This window comes from Trachurus trachurus (genome assembly GCF_905171665.1).
Source record: "Trachurus trachurus genome assembly, chromosome: 15".
Classification (NCBI taxonomy): Eukaryota; Metazoa; Chordata; class Actinopteri; order Carangiformes; family Carangidae; genus Trachurus; species Trachurus trachurus.
In genome coordinates, this window is record NC_139906.1 from 24,675,945 (window position 1) to 24,693,642 (window position 17,698).

Below are 17,698 nucleotides of genomic sequence, written 5' to 3' on the forward strand. Positions count from 1 at the left end.
GGAGGTGGATGATTGGAGGACCGCGCGGCTGGAGGCGGGGGACGGCTGCAGTTCTCAGAGTCCACACTGGGTGCTGCCTGGGAGGGAGGGAGGGAGGCGCAGCTGCTGTGCGGGGAAGGGACAGAGAGAGAGAGGGAGAGGTGCGACGTGGAAAGGCAGAATGGCTTCTATCACCTCTATGATCCAACAAATGAAAGCCAGAGACTCCATGAGAGCAGACTGTCAGATTCCAGAGCGATAACATGTAGCGCATCATCGGCCAAACGCAGAGTGTAAACCAGAGGCCGTCGCCATGGACGGAGGGCTGGCTGTTACTTTTATATCCGTTGCGATGTTTGTAGGATGTTTTTTCCTCGGATTCATCCCACTGTTGTTCAGACTGTCTGAGGTAAGTCTCTGCTGTCTTTCACTTTTAACTCCTCGTGGTTTTAACACGGGACCACGTCCCGTCAGTGACTGTGTCTGACGGTGTCAAACTTTTTATCTGCACTGTGTGTAAACCCAATACACCAGCCTGCACTGACGTTCATAAGCAGATCATGTGTTGTAGTGAGTTCTGATGAATGAAACCTGCTGCAGAATCATTATTATGATCCCCCTTCCCACTGTCTGGCACGATCTGAGAGATTGTTTTGTCTGAAACAACTGGTTGACTGTGGGGAAGGATAGGCTACTGATCAGCTGGAGGCATGTGTGTATTTGTAGAAAAGCCTGCAGTTTGTCTCCATCCTGGGGGCAGGACTGCTGTGTGGGACAGCTCTGGCTATCACCATCCCAGAGGGAGTAGGCTTGCTGGAGGAGTCATGGAGAGGTGAGCGCACACAAACATGAACATGAGCTGAATGAGGACCTGGCAGCCTCTTCACCTCGGTCGCCTTGCCAACTGATCAAACACAATGCACCACATCCTCACTCACAACATTAACATCCGTGTTTGATTACAACCCTGTGTTGAGCCACATGGGGATCAAAGTGGCTCAGTCATTTAAATGCACGCCTACCTATCTAGTACTCTTTTATGTGAGTGGGATCAAAAGCTCTTCTCCTCCTTCATCTTCTCTCTGCAGCATCCTCCACCTCTGATGGACCGTCCAGTCTGAACGGCAGTGAGAAAAATACAACATCCACCGAGACGGGCCCTCCACCCCGCTTCTTCATCGGCGTGGCTTTGACCCTCGGCTTCACCTTAATGTTTGTGGTGGATCAGATCGCAAGCTACATCTCTATGCGTGGCAAGTTGGCAGAACTCGAGTACCAACCTCATTTAGCAGAATGTCAACTTTACGCATGAGGACCACCTCCATTTTTCCAGTTGTTACTGACATTTACACAGTTTCTGAGATCAAAGCACAGAGAGTTTTATTAATCAGTCTGTTTACTCTGTTACTTGCTCATGCAGCACAGTATTATCCCAACAATCAGGGCCGTTGCTAGGAATTCTGGGGCCCCTGGAAGAATACTAAAGTGGGCCCCTGACTTTTCCACTTTTTTTCTTAGACTACAGTACGTATGTATTATCATTTTTTATTTAGCCTACTTTGTTTTGATGCTAATGCTGCATTACTATGAATAGGGTGTTATGCAGAATAATTCAGTCATACAAAGATTAGATTATCTAGATATAGATTATTTTTTGTGGGCCCTACTGGGCGCTGGGCCCCTAGAATTATCATCACCTTTTTCCCCTATACAACGGCCCTGCCAACAATACATCAGATCCAACACTTTATTTGTACAGTTATTAACCAATAGGGACTGTTAGCATTAATTTCAGGCTTCATTTTGCCTTCTTTCATCGCTCAGTGCCTTAACTCCTGAAAAAAGTCATGCTGCTTATATATTTCTTTAAAAAAAAAAAAGGAAAAATGCACTGCCACACATCTTTAAATGTATCACCACAACAAGTCTACTGTCTCTTTTCAGGCCAAACAACTCGTTTGCCCAACAGTGTGGGCATCACTGCCACTTTGGGGTTGGTTATCCATGCAGCAGGTATTTACACAGCGTATAATACAGTATTTACTGCACATTTTCACACATGGCTTGTGTTTTCCCAAGGTAAATAAGATATCTCGAGGAATTCCAGGCCACATGCACAGAGAACCCCTAACAACAAAGCAGTGGAGCTGTTCAAGTCCTCATGTGATTCAGCATGTGATTCCCTCACTGCTGGAGTCTTTTATGTTTCCAACGACATGACATGTCTGAGTTGAAATCGGAGCTTGGAGGCTTTCGGAGACACAAACATCCTTTCAGGAAGTAGATAGCTGCCGCCATTAACAGTCTTTTTTTCTTTATTTGCACATAGCTGATGGGTTTGCCCTGGGTGCTGCTGTGGCCACGGGTCAAGTTACAGTGCAAGTCATAGTGTTTTTTGCTGTGATCCTACACAAGGTGAGGCTCCCTGAGAGAGTGTAATATCCTGCAGTACTGTGCTTACACACATGAAGCAGTAGACCTGACCACCCTTATTTATCATATTTTATTGTGTTTTAATTTAATTTATTAATTTATTTTTACTATTGCTATATTTTATTGTTGTTTTAAATCTTTGTGCATTAGTCTCCATGTCATTCTTCTTGTTTCACTTCTTATACTTTTTCAATCAAAATGTAAAGCACTTTGAATGGCATTTATTTGCTTTGAAAGGTGCTATATAAATAAAATGTGATTGATTTCCTCCCAGGCACCTGCAGCTTTTGGTTTGGTCTCCTTTCTGATGCACGCTGGTCTCGAAAAGAAGTATATTCAAGGACATTTACTGGCCTTTTCAGCAGCATCACCTGTTGTGGCCATCACCACTTACTTCATTTTACACGCAGTAAGAGAGCAGCTATAAGATTACATCTCAGTATTCTCCAATGTCACTAAATGCTTTGATATTATTGGATATTATTTAATATATTTGTGTCTGCAGTCCGGCAGTTCATCCCAGAACCAGCTCAGTGCGACCGGCGTGGGGATGCTGTTCTCAGCTGGGACGTTCCTCTATGTGGCCACAGTGCACGTTCTCCCAGAGATCAGCAGCAGCAGAACGGAGCAGCCCTCCTCCGACCTGCAGCAGCACACCGGGGCTGAGGGCCACCACCACCACCACCACCACCAGCGCTACCTGGGGCTCCTGGAGAGCCTCACTCTCATCCTCGGAGTCGGGCTCCCGATGGTGCTGGCTCTTGGGCTGCAGGACGACTGAGAGGGGAACGTCAGGACAATTAGAGCAGGATGCCACCACACCTGAGAGGAAAACTGTGAGCACCTGTGTAATGTAATGTAGTCTACAGTGTAAACTACCTGCCACAATGATTGAAGTACGCCTCGGAAGAGAGTTTACTTGGGTGTGTTGTGATTTTAGTAAAAGTTCCTTTGAGGCGAGCCATTGTTTGAGTATAAAGAGCTTAGAGGTATGAAGAATCTGATAGCTAATTTATTGTCCTCAGTAGAGTTTGGCATGTACAGTGGTGAATTCCCAGTAACTGGATAGATTTACAGGAACAGGTTACCCGAACAATAAGAGATCTGGGTCATAACGTTTTTGTACAGTCAGGATCTTAAAAAACAGGTCCAGACTTTCAGCGTTTTAATGTGCAGTAGTCCAAATCACCAAGAGAAAGGATGTTAAAGGGATAGTTCAACATTTTGGCAAATTGGCCCATTGCCATAATCGCTATAGTCATAGCAGTAGGTTCATTACCTTTAATTGTAGGTGTAAGCTATTTTCAGTACGGCGGAGCGCAGCAGCTGGCTGCTCAGAGCTACGCTATGGAGGCTAATGGAATTTCTTGGTTTCCCTCATTAAACTCATCAAATTCAACATCCCAAAACTCCACAGCGCTTTTGTAGACAAGTTGTGACCTGCACAACCACCACGCTATGAGATAATGACGGAACGATACGAAACGGAGCCGTTTTCGAGGTAAATACAGGGTAAATACGGAGACTGCTTGCTGAAAAACTGTCCCTGAACGCAACGCGCATCAGCGGTTTTGTATGAATTTACCTCGAAAACGGCTCCGTTTCGTATCGTTCCGTCATTATCTCATAGCGTGGTGGTTGTGCAGCTCACAACTTGTCTACAAAAGCGCTGTGGAGTTTTGGGATTTTGTATTTGATGAGTTTGATGAGGGAAACCAAGAAATTCCCTTAGCCTCCATAGCGTAGCTCTGAGCAGCCTGCTGCTGCGCTCCGCTGTACTAAAAATAGCTTACACCTACAATTAAAGGTAACTAACCTACTGCTATGACTATAGCAATTATGGCAATGGGCCAATTTGCCAAAATGTTGAACTATCCCTTTAAATGTCTTTCTGTTTATAATTGGTTTTATAGGTTTAAAGGTGAGAATTTCTACCAGTACGACATCTGTAGTTATCTACATTTTAATCATTCCTATCACTACATTCTTACAGATGTTTATATGGAATAAAAACATGTCTGCTCATGTTCTGATGGCTGTTACCTTGACGTTGTGCTGTGTTACACCACCTCACCACATTGGTGCACCTGCCAGTTGTCTGCTACCATGGACAGCAGGACACAACACCCATCAGTTGTGGTAACAGAATGTCAAGATCGAGACATTTTGTGCTTTAAAGTATGATTTATTAAAATACTGTGAGGTTAAAGAAATGATGACATACACATACACAAGTTGTTCTACTCATCATCACACCTGAAGCAATAGCAGCGATTGGATTCTACTTAACAAATTCAAATTTCAGCACTGGTTCAGCTTTAATCCTGAAATTTAAGAAAAGGTTTAGTTTAGGGCTGCAAATAATGATTATATCATTATTTATTAACCTGTTGATTATTTAAATGTTCAATCGATTAGTTGTTTGGTCAATAAAATGTTAAAAAATGTTGAAAAATGTCAATCAGTGTTTTTCAATCCACAAGATGACGTCCTCAAATGTCTTGTTTTGTCAACAAGCCAAAGTTTATTGTCATAAAGGAACAAAGAAACCAGAAATATTCACATTTAAGAAGCTGAAATCAGAGAATTTTGACTTTTTTCTTAAAAAACTGCTAAAAAAAAATATTCGATTATCAAAATAGTTTTCAGTAGATTCTTGTTTGATTGATCGATTAATTCTTGCAGTTCTAGTTTAGCTTATCTGCCCTGATAAATACACAAAATGAAAAAAAGAAAATAAAGAAAAGCCTTTAATAAGAGGTGTTGAGGTTTTGAAGTTAGTCAGTTAGACACTGACAAGTCAGAGGACCTGAAAATAAAAGACAGCGAGCCAAACATGAACCAGTACTGTGGCCTCTCCCGCCCTCACAGCCCGTCCACAGTGCTGCAACTTGGCTCACCTTCAGTCTCCTGACATTCTCCCCTCGGCCCTCCTTTCTTATCTGCACTCGCTCGGCTGCTTTTATCAAATTCAAAACACTGACGTCAGTCTGCGAGCACTCAGGCGTCTGCAGAGCTAACAGCTTAACCCCTCGCTCTCTGGTCAGCGGCCTTCACCTCCACTTCTCACCATTCCCCTCCTGACCTGTTGATCTGAACCCGCTTTCACTAGTGAGACTGGGCTGTAATACGACACAGAGTCATGTTGAATCATTCAGTTCCTTCCTTTATTACAGAGCTTTTAGTTAGGGCTGGTTCAGGTAGCTCTGAACCATTGAATAGCTATGCTGCTATAGGTTTAGACTGCTGGGGGACACATCTGGTTACATGGAGCCCTCTCCTCTCCTCTCCTCTCCTCTCCTCTCCTCTCCTCCCCTCTCCTCTCAGCACATATATTTTGAACTATCATTATAATTATCTGTTGCACTTTGTAGCTGTTAAACCGGCCTGCCCTCCCTTCCCATGAACCAGTCTGCCATCCAGTCCTCCCATTAAGCTGGCCTGCTCTCCCTGCCTTTCCTCCCACCAGAAGCTGCCTCCATCAGTTCTTGTTAACATTTCCATGTCTCCCACATTCTGTGTTATAAACTGTTTTCTTGTCTGTACACAACATCTAATGCACGCCTGCCCGTCCTGGGTGAGGGATCCCTCCTCTGTTGTTCACCCTGAGGTTTCTCCAATTTTTCCCTGTTAAAAGGGTTTTCTATGGAGTTTTTCTTCAGTGGATGTGAGGGTCTAAGGGCAGAGGATGTTGTTATGATGCCATGTAAAGCCCTTTGAGACAAACAGGCTATACAAATAAAATTGCCTTGCCTTGCCTTCAGTACAAACCACGCTGCACTGCGCGCTGTTGATTATTCTGATCGGTCACAACAGGGTTGTAAACTTTTAAAGATTAGGCACAATTCATCACACCCCCGACATCACTTGACATTCTGCACATCCCTTGTCGAGCAGGAAATGTTGACCCCTGTGTGAACAGCTGTGATGCCGTAATGATTACACCCCTGTTGTAACACATTCACATGCTTGCGTGGAATTTCCTTGCAACATTTTCAGATTGCTGACACAAGGGGGTGTTTCTTCTATCGTTACATTACTTTGAGTCTGGATGGGAGGAAAATCGGTCATTTCATAGTTTCATGCGGCTGATGGAGGCAGCCAGCTGAGCCTCCAGAGCCATCCGATCAAAGGTTCGACTGTGTATCTGCCGTCTCACTCTGTCCCTCATGTGAAAGGAGGCCCGAGCCAGCGACTGCGCCTCCTCCTGTATCTGCACTCTCTGTCTCCGCAGCCTCTCCCTCTTCCAGTCCTTCATGAAGACGTAGCTCTCCCTGACCTTCCTCGCCGCCTCCTCCTCTCTCTGCATCCTCTCTCGGAGCCTCTGGTGGCAGAGCTGCCTCTGCGCGTTGCGTTGCTGCGTCTGCTGAGCTCTGTTCCTGTGCTGGGCCGAGGCGTGCAGGGCGGCCTTCTCCATGCGACGCTGGCTCAGCTGCGCCAGGATCTGTTTGTGCGTGAGCTGCTGCACGCTCTGCATCTTGGCCCTCAGCTGCGCTCTCTGAATCTGCTCCTCCTCCCTGGCTCCCCGCTCGTGGATCTCCCTCGTGCGCGCCTCCACAACCTGGGCGCGGTTCTTGTAGGAGTGCTGCAGCTTCATCTCCAGCGTGCTCCTCATCTGCGCCTTCTCCTGCTCCACCCGCTGCTCCGCCTGCCGTTTGAGCAGGACGTGTCGAAGCAGCTCCCTGTGGTTCTCCTCCTGGAGCCTCCTCCTCTCCTTCGTCTCCAGCACCACTTTGCTCCGTCTGGCTCTCTGCTCCTTCTCCACCGCCACCTCTATCTCCTTCTCTCGCTCCCATTCCTCCAGCTCCTGCTTCTCTCTCAGCAGCTTCTCCTGGTAGCGTTTGCGCTCTTCTGCCTTTTTCTGTGCCGACTCCATCTTTGCTCTGCGCTGCACCTCCACCTCCTCCTTCAGCCTCATCCAGCGGTCTTCTTGCAGCATCACCTCCTGCTCACGCTGTCCCACTTTCTCTTTCTCTTGATGCTCCCTCAGCCTCCTGCGGGCCTCCAGCTCCTCTTGCCAGCGTCTCATGCTCTGCCCCAGCTTCTTCCTCCTCATTTTCTCCACCTCAGACCTCTGGGCCTCCTCCTGCTTGCGGGCCTCCTCTCGCCTGTCCTCCTCCTGCTGAGAGAGCTTCAAGCGAGCCCGCTCCTCCTGGTGCTTCACCAGCATGAGGGCCGCTATCTTTCGGTCTCTCTCTGACACTGTGACACACATCTCCTTTTCGATGTTCTTGGTGAGTCTTTCCAGTCTTGTCTCAGTAGCTGGGGAGTGTCTGAGCTCTCCCACGCTGTAGCTGCAGACCGTGCTCCTGTCTGGGTCTCTGGGAACGGAGACCGAACAGGAGGATCTGCTGACATTTTTCCCTCTCAGGCATAGATCTGCATATGGGATGGACTGCATATGCACAGAGTGATCCTTCAGTTTGGCTTCCAGGCCTGAGACTTTGCTGCTGCCCGATGGCCACCTGTCCCCTGCAGCCTGGATAATCCTCTCCCTCTCCTCTCGGCACATTTGTAAAAGCTTCATTCTCTCTTTTTCGTAGGATTCATGCATAACTCTCACCGCCTCGTAGGGAGCATCCCTCTGTTCAGCAACCCGCTCGTTGAGTGATTTAATCAGAAGTTCAACAGGTTTGACCCCGAGCCTCGCGCAGGACTCCAGGGAGCGGGGGCTGTTCAACACATACCGGCTCCTCTCTGCTTGGGCCAAGTCGAAGTTGTTCAGGTCCAGACGGATCGCAGGGGAGCTGGGCCTCGGCTTCGTCATGATGACACACCTGCAGCACAAACACCCGCAGAGTTCAGGTGCTCGAAGTTTCCTCTGCTGTCCAGCTCCGGTGTGTGAGCAGTCCTTCGGCTTTGCGGCACGGAGAGGTCATGAGGGGATTAAAGCTCTGACTCAGACCTGTGACGATGATAGAGAGGGAAACTGAGACCTGAAATGTTTTCTCTAAGGTCCTTTAAAAAGACAGTTTAATTTAATTTATTTTTTTATTTTTTATTTTTTTTACAAAATTGGCACAGGACCACTTTTGTACTTATGGTATAGCTTAAATGGATTATAGGATTACTTCATCATCATTAGTAGGCTACACCATTATTTGTAACTGCCATTTAAATTGGTCATCCTAGTTTATTACACTGTCTAAAAAACGTAGGCTAGGCTATTTTAGGTTGGGTGATGAAAAGCCCGTTACAAATAGTGACAACACAAGAAAGCAGTTCAGACGGTTCCGAAACTTTTTTTTCTCCTTCAAATCTTTTAAACCTCTTAAGCCTAGCTCTTACTTTCATGCATTTTATATTTCAGCCTGTTGGCTGTGTTCGTATGTGTAAACAAGTTGTTTTACTTTTAAGTAAACACGTTGAACCATCCTGAATAGAACAAAAATACATAGGCTACTAAACAAAAATAGAGAATAAATGAGCACAAACCACTTTTAACTTGTAAAGCTGGTCCTCCATGGTTGAAAAGGAACAGCTGGAAATGACAAAGGGGGGGGGGGGGGGGGGGGGGGGTACTTCTGATTTCCATGGCAACAAAACGTCAGCTACTTCTGCGCATTAGCGCGCCCTCTACAGGTGGGATGACCTGTCAGCTGACTTGCTATGTCGGGCACGACTGAAGTCAGTTTTTCGTTCGTCAGACGTTTGTCACAGCAGTTGAGAAAACATTTCAGGAAGTTTAATAATAATAATAATAATAATAATAATAATAATAATAATGGTTTACATTTATATAGCGCTTTTCACGATACCCAAAGCGCTTTACAGAAACCACTATTCATTCATACCACATTCACCATTAAGATTTAGCATACTAGGCCTATCTATTAAATCAATTTCATTTAAAAACACAAAGATTGGGTGCAGATGTTAAAATGCAGAGGTCTGATAATAACTAAATGACTGATTCAGAAGTTACTTTAAACAATTTTGCTAACCATCTAGGAATGTGGCTCTGTGACAGTGTTCATCGTGTTGTTTATTATTATTATTATTATTATTATTATTATTATTATTATTATTAGTAGTAGTAGTATTATGATAACATTTCACTTGGGGGAGCCAGCCCTCTTTTCGATGAGGACCACACCAATACAAAACTAACTTCGCATTCCCCAACTGAACATCATTATTGAAAGGCGCGCCTTGTGTTTGACTGAAGCAGGTACGTTGATCGTACGTTGTTCAAGAAAGAACCATGTGTAGACCTTGTAGCAACATTATACACCATGCTATGAGTTTACTGTCAGCTATGACTTTGCTCGGACGCGATCGTCAACAGTCTAAATCCTCGGTTATGTTAGAAACACTGATGTTGTTAGCTAACAACAGCTAAGGTTAGCTCGAAACAAAGATGCGGTCAACAGAGACGAGATGGTGCCTGTTCAGCACTTCTGGTTTGGCTTTCGCAGGCGTTTGCCTTTGGTTTGGTCAGTGGTCTATTGGAGGTTGCTCTAAGTTAGTTAGATAATTTTGTGTTGTGTTGTGAAATCTTTGCTATACAGTGTTTGTAAAAAAAAAAAAAAAAAAAAAAAAAAAGTAGCACCAAGAGAGTTGATGTGCTGGTGGCTGAACAGTGTGCTCCTGCTCACTAGCACCGTCGTTCTGCAGTGACTGTGGTTGGTTCTCATTTAGGACGTTTGTAGCACGACACCGCCCCCTCCAGTGAATAATATCAGTCACACTTTGTCAATCAATTTTTACTTTATGGATACAATCTGCTTTTTCCCGCTCGCTCTGTCTGTAGAGCAGCTAGAGTGGCCGATTTATATCTTGACTTTTCTAACGTCTTTGGCTAAACTTAATAAAAACAGCTGTTGGCGTTTTTCGTAACAAACACTGTGTATCAACTTGACATCATCGTCCTGAATCAGACTGTCTTTGTGTTTCTTAGTGGAGAAAAGTTGTGAGGAGGTCGTTTATCAGCTACAACACTGACAGACTCAAACGGCCCCTTGTTTACACCGGAAGTGTTTCTCGTCAGCGTGTTTCCCTCTCACTACACTCTGCTCTGCTCCTCACTGAAGTAAAGGAAGATGAAGAGAGCCAGAGGCGGAGGGGACGACGAGGCTCCCCGGCAGAACGGCTCTGCCGGCCGCCGGAGATCAGAGCAGCAGCAGCAGCAGCAGCAGAGCGATGGGGACGATGGAGACTCTTCCTTCGGCCCGTCCGACCTGCAGGAGGACGACAACGACCCGGGTCTCAGAAGAGAAATACGGAGCAAGTACAGAGACCTCATCAACTCTGTGCAACGTGAGTAACATTTTTTTAAATTAACAATAGGTAAATTTACAGAAACAATTGGCATAGTGCAGTGCTAAATAAACATAGGCTACAGACAAGCGTTAGATATAGCTTCATTAGTACAGAAGATTCAAGTTGGGGTCAAGCTCCTCACTAATTCATGAAGTTGCATAGCATTCTTTTTTTCCCCATACATTTTAAAGAAGAGAAATGGTGACACATCTCCTTATGAAAGACATAGATTCGGGCCTTGTCTTCATAACTTTGTTTTATGGAAAAGAATTTGGCAAGGATAATTATTGTGTTGATTCCGAGGTCATTTGAAGGTTCCTTTACATGTATACCATACAAAATATTCTCCTTCTTTACACCAGAGAAATTGGTAAATCTAGAAGACAACCAGTCATTCAGATCCTCCCAAAAATCATGAACATACCTGCAATCATAGAACAAGTGCTCTGTGGTTTCAACTTCATTATCACAAAATGGACAGTTGTTGCATTCAAAACCAAAATGACAGTGTAAACATTCAGCAGAGAGGTATATTCCATTGAGGACTTTAAAATGTACTTACTTCACTTTCGGTGCAATTGGAAACTATTATGACTTTAAGTTCTCTGCTTCCTTCTTTGAGAAAAAGTTTAAAATCAAGTTTCTGTTTGTTGAGTCTGATCTATGTGCTTCTTGTGTGTTTGGTTTACAGAGAACAGAGAAGACATGCTGAGTCCCTCCAACAACAAACTCACGGAAGTTTTAGAGCAAGCAAACAAGCTTTTTAAAGATGGTATGTATGATTTTAAAAACAACAACAAACACTACTTGTCGATACTCACAGATGAGTATAAATCACTTTTAATGAGCTTGGTAGAAACAGGTTTCAACAGGCCTCACAAGGTGTGAACCTTATTGAACAGCTATTGACCTGCCAGTGGAAAATAACCTGATGATGAAAAACGTTAATAGTTAAAAAAGTAACATAAGAATTAGTTTTGTCATCCCAAGTTCAGATACTCATAGATCCCGACTTCTCATTTCCCTATTTCTTTAGCCTACATAAAGACCCATAAGAAAATGGTTGGGAATTCAATAGTGTTCATGTGAGCCATAGTGCTGCACAGCACGGTGAGATCAGATCAGAAGATCAGATTCTAACACCAACATCTCCATTGAAATAAGTATACACAGGAGGAGGTGCTTGCATGTTTGAACGTGTTTCTTGTTTGCCCCCTCCATATTTCAAAGACATAAAGTTAGGTTTAATGGTAACTCTCAAGTACTATAGTGTCATCTTGTATTCAGAACATGCACTTCAGATTGGTCAGTCAGATTTCTCTGTGATCTCTTCCAGTTCGGCAGGCGAGGGAAGCAGCTCTGGATGCTCAGCTCCTCGTCGTGGCCACGGACCTGGGGAAAGAGAAAGCCAGCCAGCTGTTTGCCGAGGGCACCGCTTTCGATCCCACCGCTTACGCTGAGCATCTTGTGAGTTAATTCATGCACATTATGTCCACACAGGCATAAAATGTTTCACATTAGTACACCAACATGCACCAGTGAGTTGGCCTAGTGACTGGGGGAGAGGGGGGTGGAACTGGGATGAAGAGTATAAAAGAGTAAAAGTACAAGATCTAATTGCCTTTCTAACATAAAATCTAATCTAATACTTCTGTAATCCCATTATTGTGTTTGGGTTGTTCTGTTGATGCTCCATTAGTTTTATTAAATCAATGCCCTTCAATGTACAAACAGTACAACAGAAGCAGGGATTTGACCTGAAAACAACATAACACAAATGTCACTGTATAGAGAGTGCTCGTGTTTGTAATGTCATCATGTAAAGATGACTCTGCCTCTCTGACAGTTGTCCTTCATGGGTCTCAACCGACTAGAGGACGGAGAGGACGAGCAGAACGGCGTTGACGGCTACCTGCCCCAGGATGCTTGGCACAGAGTGGCCAGGAGGGCGGAGTGCTGCTTCAGGACGGCGCCCTCCTTCCATTACATGTGAGAGCATGTTCTGCCCAACCACATGTGTCATGATGACTGATGACTGTCATGATTGTTGTTCAGTTATTCAGTTGTTGTTAAAGGGACATTGTGTAACTTCTCCTGTTATCTATTCACGAAAATCGATTATTTATTTCAAAAGTACGTTTTTCATTAATCAGTAATCACCCCCATTATCAAACTGAAGTGTTCCTTTCAGCTCTGAATTAGCCGTTCATATCATTCATATCTACATGGAGCGGGTAAGCTCGGTGCTGGCTGCCATGTGGTGTCGCCATGTTTTTACGTTCAGTGGCAGCGTGACGGTAGGAAACCACGGAAACTCAGCGGAGACACCGGAGCTGTCTGTGAACAGTCACCGCGGTAACGCAGTGAGGAGGAATGGAGCGTTACACTGATGCTGCATTCACCTGCAGTCGGGCAGACGGCCGTCGGTAACAAACCAGATGTCATTTTAGTCACAGAAGTCCAGAGAAAGCCGGTAAAGCGTGGGTCAGGTAAACAATACGACATCGCCATGACAACATATTGTCATGTGTATTGTTTTGCCTCGTGCTGACGGACCACTTGTTTACATAGAGGCTTGTTTATGCCGTTATGTGCAGCGGCTGTTGTCCGTCTGCCGTCTGCCCAATTTCACGTGAATGCAACATGAAAAATACGATTGAGTTGCTTGCGATATACAACCGCAACGCGACATGGGAGGAATTCCTACACAATGTACCTTTAATCAAATTCTAGCTCCTCATCTGTAACAAGTGTATTATTACTGTTGATCTCATCATCTTGCATCTTCTCTGGTTTACCGTCCCTCTGCAGTAGATTCTGCGTCTAATTCTTTATTTTTTTCCTGTGGTTCTTTTTGAGCAGGATGGGCTCGTTCCATGCTGAACCACCTCCACCAAAACAAAGGATTGAACGACAAAGGAAGGCACCCAGTAAGGAAGCTAAAAGGATAATGCCCACTCAGGTAGCTAAACCTCCAATTCCAGTCACTGCATGCATTTGAATGTGAGGGTCGAACATATGGCAAGCTGTTTTAACATTTGATAGTTAGGCTGGATATTAATCATCACTTAGGAGTTGTGAATAGTCAAAACAGATATTTCTAACTGTTATTTTGACCAGTGACCAATTTTATCAAAGAGACACCGCTCACTGCATCATGTTCATCTCTTCTGTCAGCTGAAGAAAATGGAAGAGTCTCATCAAGAAGCGACAGAGAAAGAGGTGGAGAGGATCTTGGGGTACCTGAAGAGCTACTACCAAGATGATCGTGAGTTTGAAGTCGACCTCCGGGACGTTAACATTTCAGTGTTATTATCATTTGCTCATGTGTCTCTCATGTGCCTGTCTTTCAACCTCAGCAACTTCACCAATATCATATTACGAGTTTGTCGTTGACCCCAACTCGTTTTCCCGGACCGTAGAGAACATTTTCCACACATCTTTTCTAATCAGGGTGAGTTACCTTTGCTGAGGTTCCATTTAACGGGGCTTGTCTGCCCTCTGGTGGCTGTTGGCAGGTGTGACAGCATTGTCTGTGTCTTTTTTCAGGATGGCCTGGCACGGATGTATTTGGATAATGCCAAACTGCCTTGTATAGGTGAGAGGATTTGACATTTAGCTGCATTATTCTGGCTGGGGAATAACAGTGTAAATGTCACTGGGTAAATAATTGTATAATGATTGCATGTTTTTCCGTCACAGCACCCGTAGAGGAGGGGGAGGTGGAAGCTGGAGGATCATGCAGCCGTAAACAGAACATCATTTCTATCAGCCCAAAGACGTGGAAGGTTTGAACACAGAAATTTTAATCTAGCAACAATACAAGAATACCTACTATAAATACTTTTGTTTGTCTTTACTCATTTTATTTTTATAACTGTTTGTTCTTTCCCAGGAGCTCATCGACGCCTTTGACATCAGAGACACAATGATTCAGCCTCCCAACACGGAATGAGAGGAGAGACTGCGCCACGTTCTATTGGCTGGAACCAAAATAAGTTTTTAGGTGTGATGCTATTTTATTAACAGTTCGAAGGAGTAAAAGCTAATTCTTAGATATTTTCAAAGGCCAATTTTTGCTGTGCCGCCCCTTGAGATCATAATTTCTCAACTGCACTTTTATTTTAATTTTTAATTTTATTTTTTACTGTTTTTAATAAGTTTGAATAATAAAGGCAAAATAAGTGAAAGCTGGCACTGTGTTGATTTATTTTAAATGTGTAAATGGGAAGGAACTGAAGATTACTTATCTGACTCAACACAATACTTTTTATGTTTTGATATTCTGACCATAACATCATGACATGATCTTAGTAATCCTTTTTACTGGGTTCATTTGTCTGACCCCATAAAAGTAATACATGGTTAATTAAATAAATCCATGACTTATTTAATACGACTGATAATCCGGTACTATATGGCTAATAAATAATATTTCTCCTCTTGATTAAATTACTTTAATAACTTTTCTAATCAGACCATTACTTCCTTGTGAAAACATAAGATTTCAAGAGAACAGTACAAATGGTATTTAACGGATCATCATTAATGTCATGATTTTAATTGCACACTAAAATGTTACAGCAGTGGTTACGATAACTGAAAACCTGAACAGGAGAGGAAAGCAGCAACACTCATTTGCTTTTCCCCTTGGAGTTAAATGACTAGAATGATCAGATAAAATCAGGAAAAAGATGTAACTAAGGATAATGAGTAAAGGTTGCTACATTTCTACATTTCAGGGGCTCACAAGCTTAAAAGATTGGGGACCACTGACTATCGGCAACAACAAAACATATAGAAATGACACTGATAAGAGACGAAACAGCTGAGATCAGGTTGTAACAATGTGTGTTTGTGCTCTTGAAGCATGTTCTGCAGGTTTCTATTCGTGTTAGGTGATGCAGTGTTATTGTGCAGAAAATGTGGCAGCAGTTTTGTCATTTCCATGCTCTTAGGTGGAGGGAATTTGAAAAATGATAATTTTATTGTAATTTTTCACAGTTTTGATGTCACTCTGCTCTCCTCTGGCTGATGGTCAGATTTAATTGGATGAATACTGGTACAGTATCTTCATGTGTTCTCATCCTGACGATGTACCACCATCCCTGCTGTCTCCTGGGTCTTTTAAAGACACAGGCACCCTCTCTGCTGCCTCCCATCCATAGACTGTATGCTCCCATCCCATCCTCTCTCTCCCTCTCTGAGCGTTTCTTCCCTCCGTGGCGAAGCTTCACTCTACTCACCAGTGCAGCCAGCTCCCGCTTTCTTTTCTTCCCTCATTTGATTAGGTTGGATTTCTTATGTAATGTAGATTTTTTTTTTTTTTTTTTTTTACATAACAATGGCTTGAAAATATATGTCACAGGCGTACCACAGGCAATGCAGTGCAGAGCTTTCATTAGTCACTGAGGCACACACTCACACAGACACAGAGGCGTGCACTGCACTGCACACACTCACTCTGTAGCTCCAGAGATCTGCGATGCTGAGTCTGACTGATAAGGATGCAGTTCTGCAGAAAGGTGCTCTGCCAGCCGTGTAGTGCCAGAGTCACTTCACCACAGGAGGACATGGAATACAAGATGGGGAGCTGCATCGGAATCTCACACGGCCAGGTAAACAGAGGAGTAGGAGTGGGAGTGTGCTGAAGTGGGGGAGAGGGGGGCTGTCTGCAGCATAGCATCGATGCCTGAGAGTGTGCAAGAAGAGCCAGAGCAGATTTTACTGGTCAACGGCAAGAGTGTTTCCTCAGGTAGCCCGCAGAGAGAGAGAGAGAGAGAGAGGTGTACTCCACTGTTGGAGGTGGGGCTACGTCAGCAGGGAGAAGCAGCTGTGGAGATGGAGAGCGCGGGGTGAGGGAGGGAGGAGCTGAGTATAAAAGCGTGAGAGGGTGAATGACACTGAATGGCAAGTGAAGGAAGATGAGAGGCACGTTGACAAATCCTGAGAAAAACGGATGGTGCACGTGTAGGCCTATTATTCAATTCATTTTAGACATAAAGCCTGAGTGGCAGCTGAGGAAGGAGAAACCTGCATGGCAAAACGAAGAGGGATGTTTATGCTGAGTGTGAGAGCTGTGGTGTGTGTCAGAAACAGAGCTGATCAGATCAGTGTTATTTATAGGGATGATAAGCCTACTCTCTCTGCAGATGGCCCTCAGCTGAAGCTGAAGGTGGCCTGCGATTGAGGCAGATAATAAAGGGATACAAATACATCTTAAATTTGTAGATGTTGTTCCTTTTTGCTTCATTGCTGGTCTGTAGTGAGAGTGAGTGCCCAATCCAGGGCCGTTGTATAGGGGAAAAAGGTGATGGGGGCCCACAGTGGGGCCCACAAAAAACGCCAGTAGTCCAATCTTTGTATGACTGATTTATTCTGCATAAGATCCTGACTAATACGCATAGTAATGCTGCATTAGCATCAAAACAAAGTAAGCTAAATAAAAAATGATAATACATACGTAGTCTAAGAAAAAGAAAAATGGAAAAGTTAGGGGGTAGGGGTCCACTTTAGTATTCTTTAAGGGGGCCCAGAATTCCTAGCAACAGCCCTGGTCCAATCTACAGAGAAAAGGGAGAAGGGAGACATTTCCCGGGGCTGTAGATGAGATAATGGAGATAATTAATCTACTGTATGTAGAAGGTTTGGAAAGATGTGAAGGATGGAGATAATTAATGTATGTAGAAGGTTTGGAAAGATGTGAAGGAGTTGCAGCACAGCTACAGGTGGGATGAACATCACAGCAGTATCTGTCCCCTTCTCCAGGAGCCTGGAGGCCTGACAACTCCTCCTCCTGTTTGTTTACAGTGTTGCCTTTTAAAATGATTGCCCCAACCAGCTGACTGCCCCCACCCCTCACACCCCACACTACAGTACCACTACCACCCTCAAACAGACATGGCTTCCCCAGCTCCTGTTCGAACTCCTCCCCTTCCCCTCGGTCCTGTCCCCCTCACTCGTGTTCCCTGTCCTGCGTCCACCCCTCCGTCCTCTCCTCCCACCCAACGTGCAATGCAAAAAT

General features: G+C 44.4%; 3 protein-coding genes across 5 annotated transcripts; 2 read left to right on the plus strand and 1 right to left on the minus strand.

The window, feature by feature from the left end:
• Positions 1-147: 147 nt before the first annotated feature.
• Positions 148-3,193, plus strand: LOC310997807 (zinc transporter ZIP9; the record flags this gene model as incomplete). The annotated part of the gene is made up of 7 exons (XM_083987602.1): positions 148-388; positions 706-811; positions 1,068-1,251; positions 1,949-1,992; positions 2,309-2,394; positions 2,687-2,821; positions 2,918-3,193. Exons 1-7 carry the CDS (start codon positions 293-295, stop codon positions 3,191-3,193), a joined length of 927 nt encoding a protein of 308 aa, XP_083843728.1. The 5' UTR covers positions 148-292.
• Positions 3,194-6,484: 3,291 nt separating this feature from the next.
• On the minus strand, positions 6,485-8,179 carry LOC310998015 (uncharacterized protein; the record flags this gene model as incomplete). The annotated part of the gene is made up of 1 exon (XM_083987900.1): positions 6,485-8,179. One exon carries the CDS (start codon positions 8,177-8,179, stop codon positions 6,485-6,487), a length of 1,695 nt encoding a protein of 564 aa, XP_083844026.1.
• A 1,368-nt stretch (positions 8,180-9,547) lies between these two features.
• Positions 9,548-14,824, plus strand: nsmce4a (NSE4 homolog A, SMC5-SMC6 complex component). Of its 3 annotated transcripts, none has more exons than XM_083988749.1 (11): positions 9,548-9,583; positions 10,451-10,671; positions 11,366-11,446; positions 12,011-12,141; positions 12,521-12,663; positions 13,537-13,636; positions 13,852-13,942; positions 14,034-14,128; positions 14,224-14,272; positions 14,377-14,462; positions 14,570-14,824. In XM_083988749.1, the coding sequence occupies exons 2-11, from the start codon at positions 10,455-10,457 to the stop codon at positions 14,627-14,629; spliced, it is 1,053 nt and encodes a 350-aa protein (XP_083844875.1). In that variant the 5' UTR covers positions 9,548-9,583; positions 10,451-10,454; the 3' UTR covers positions 14,630-14,824. The 3 variants fall into 3 exon arrangements, with proteins under 3 accessions (XP_083844875.1, XP_083844874.1, XP_083844876.1); XM_083988748.1 differs by having other exon boundaries at positions 9,570-9,583; positions 10,446-10,671; XM_083988750.1 differs by lacking the exon at positions 9,548-9,583 and having other exon boundaries at positions 10,442-10,671.
• The last annotated feature ends 2,874 nt before the right edge of the window (positions 14,825-17,698 follow it).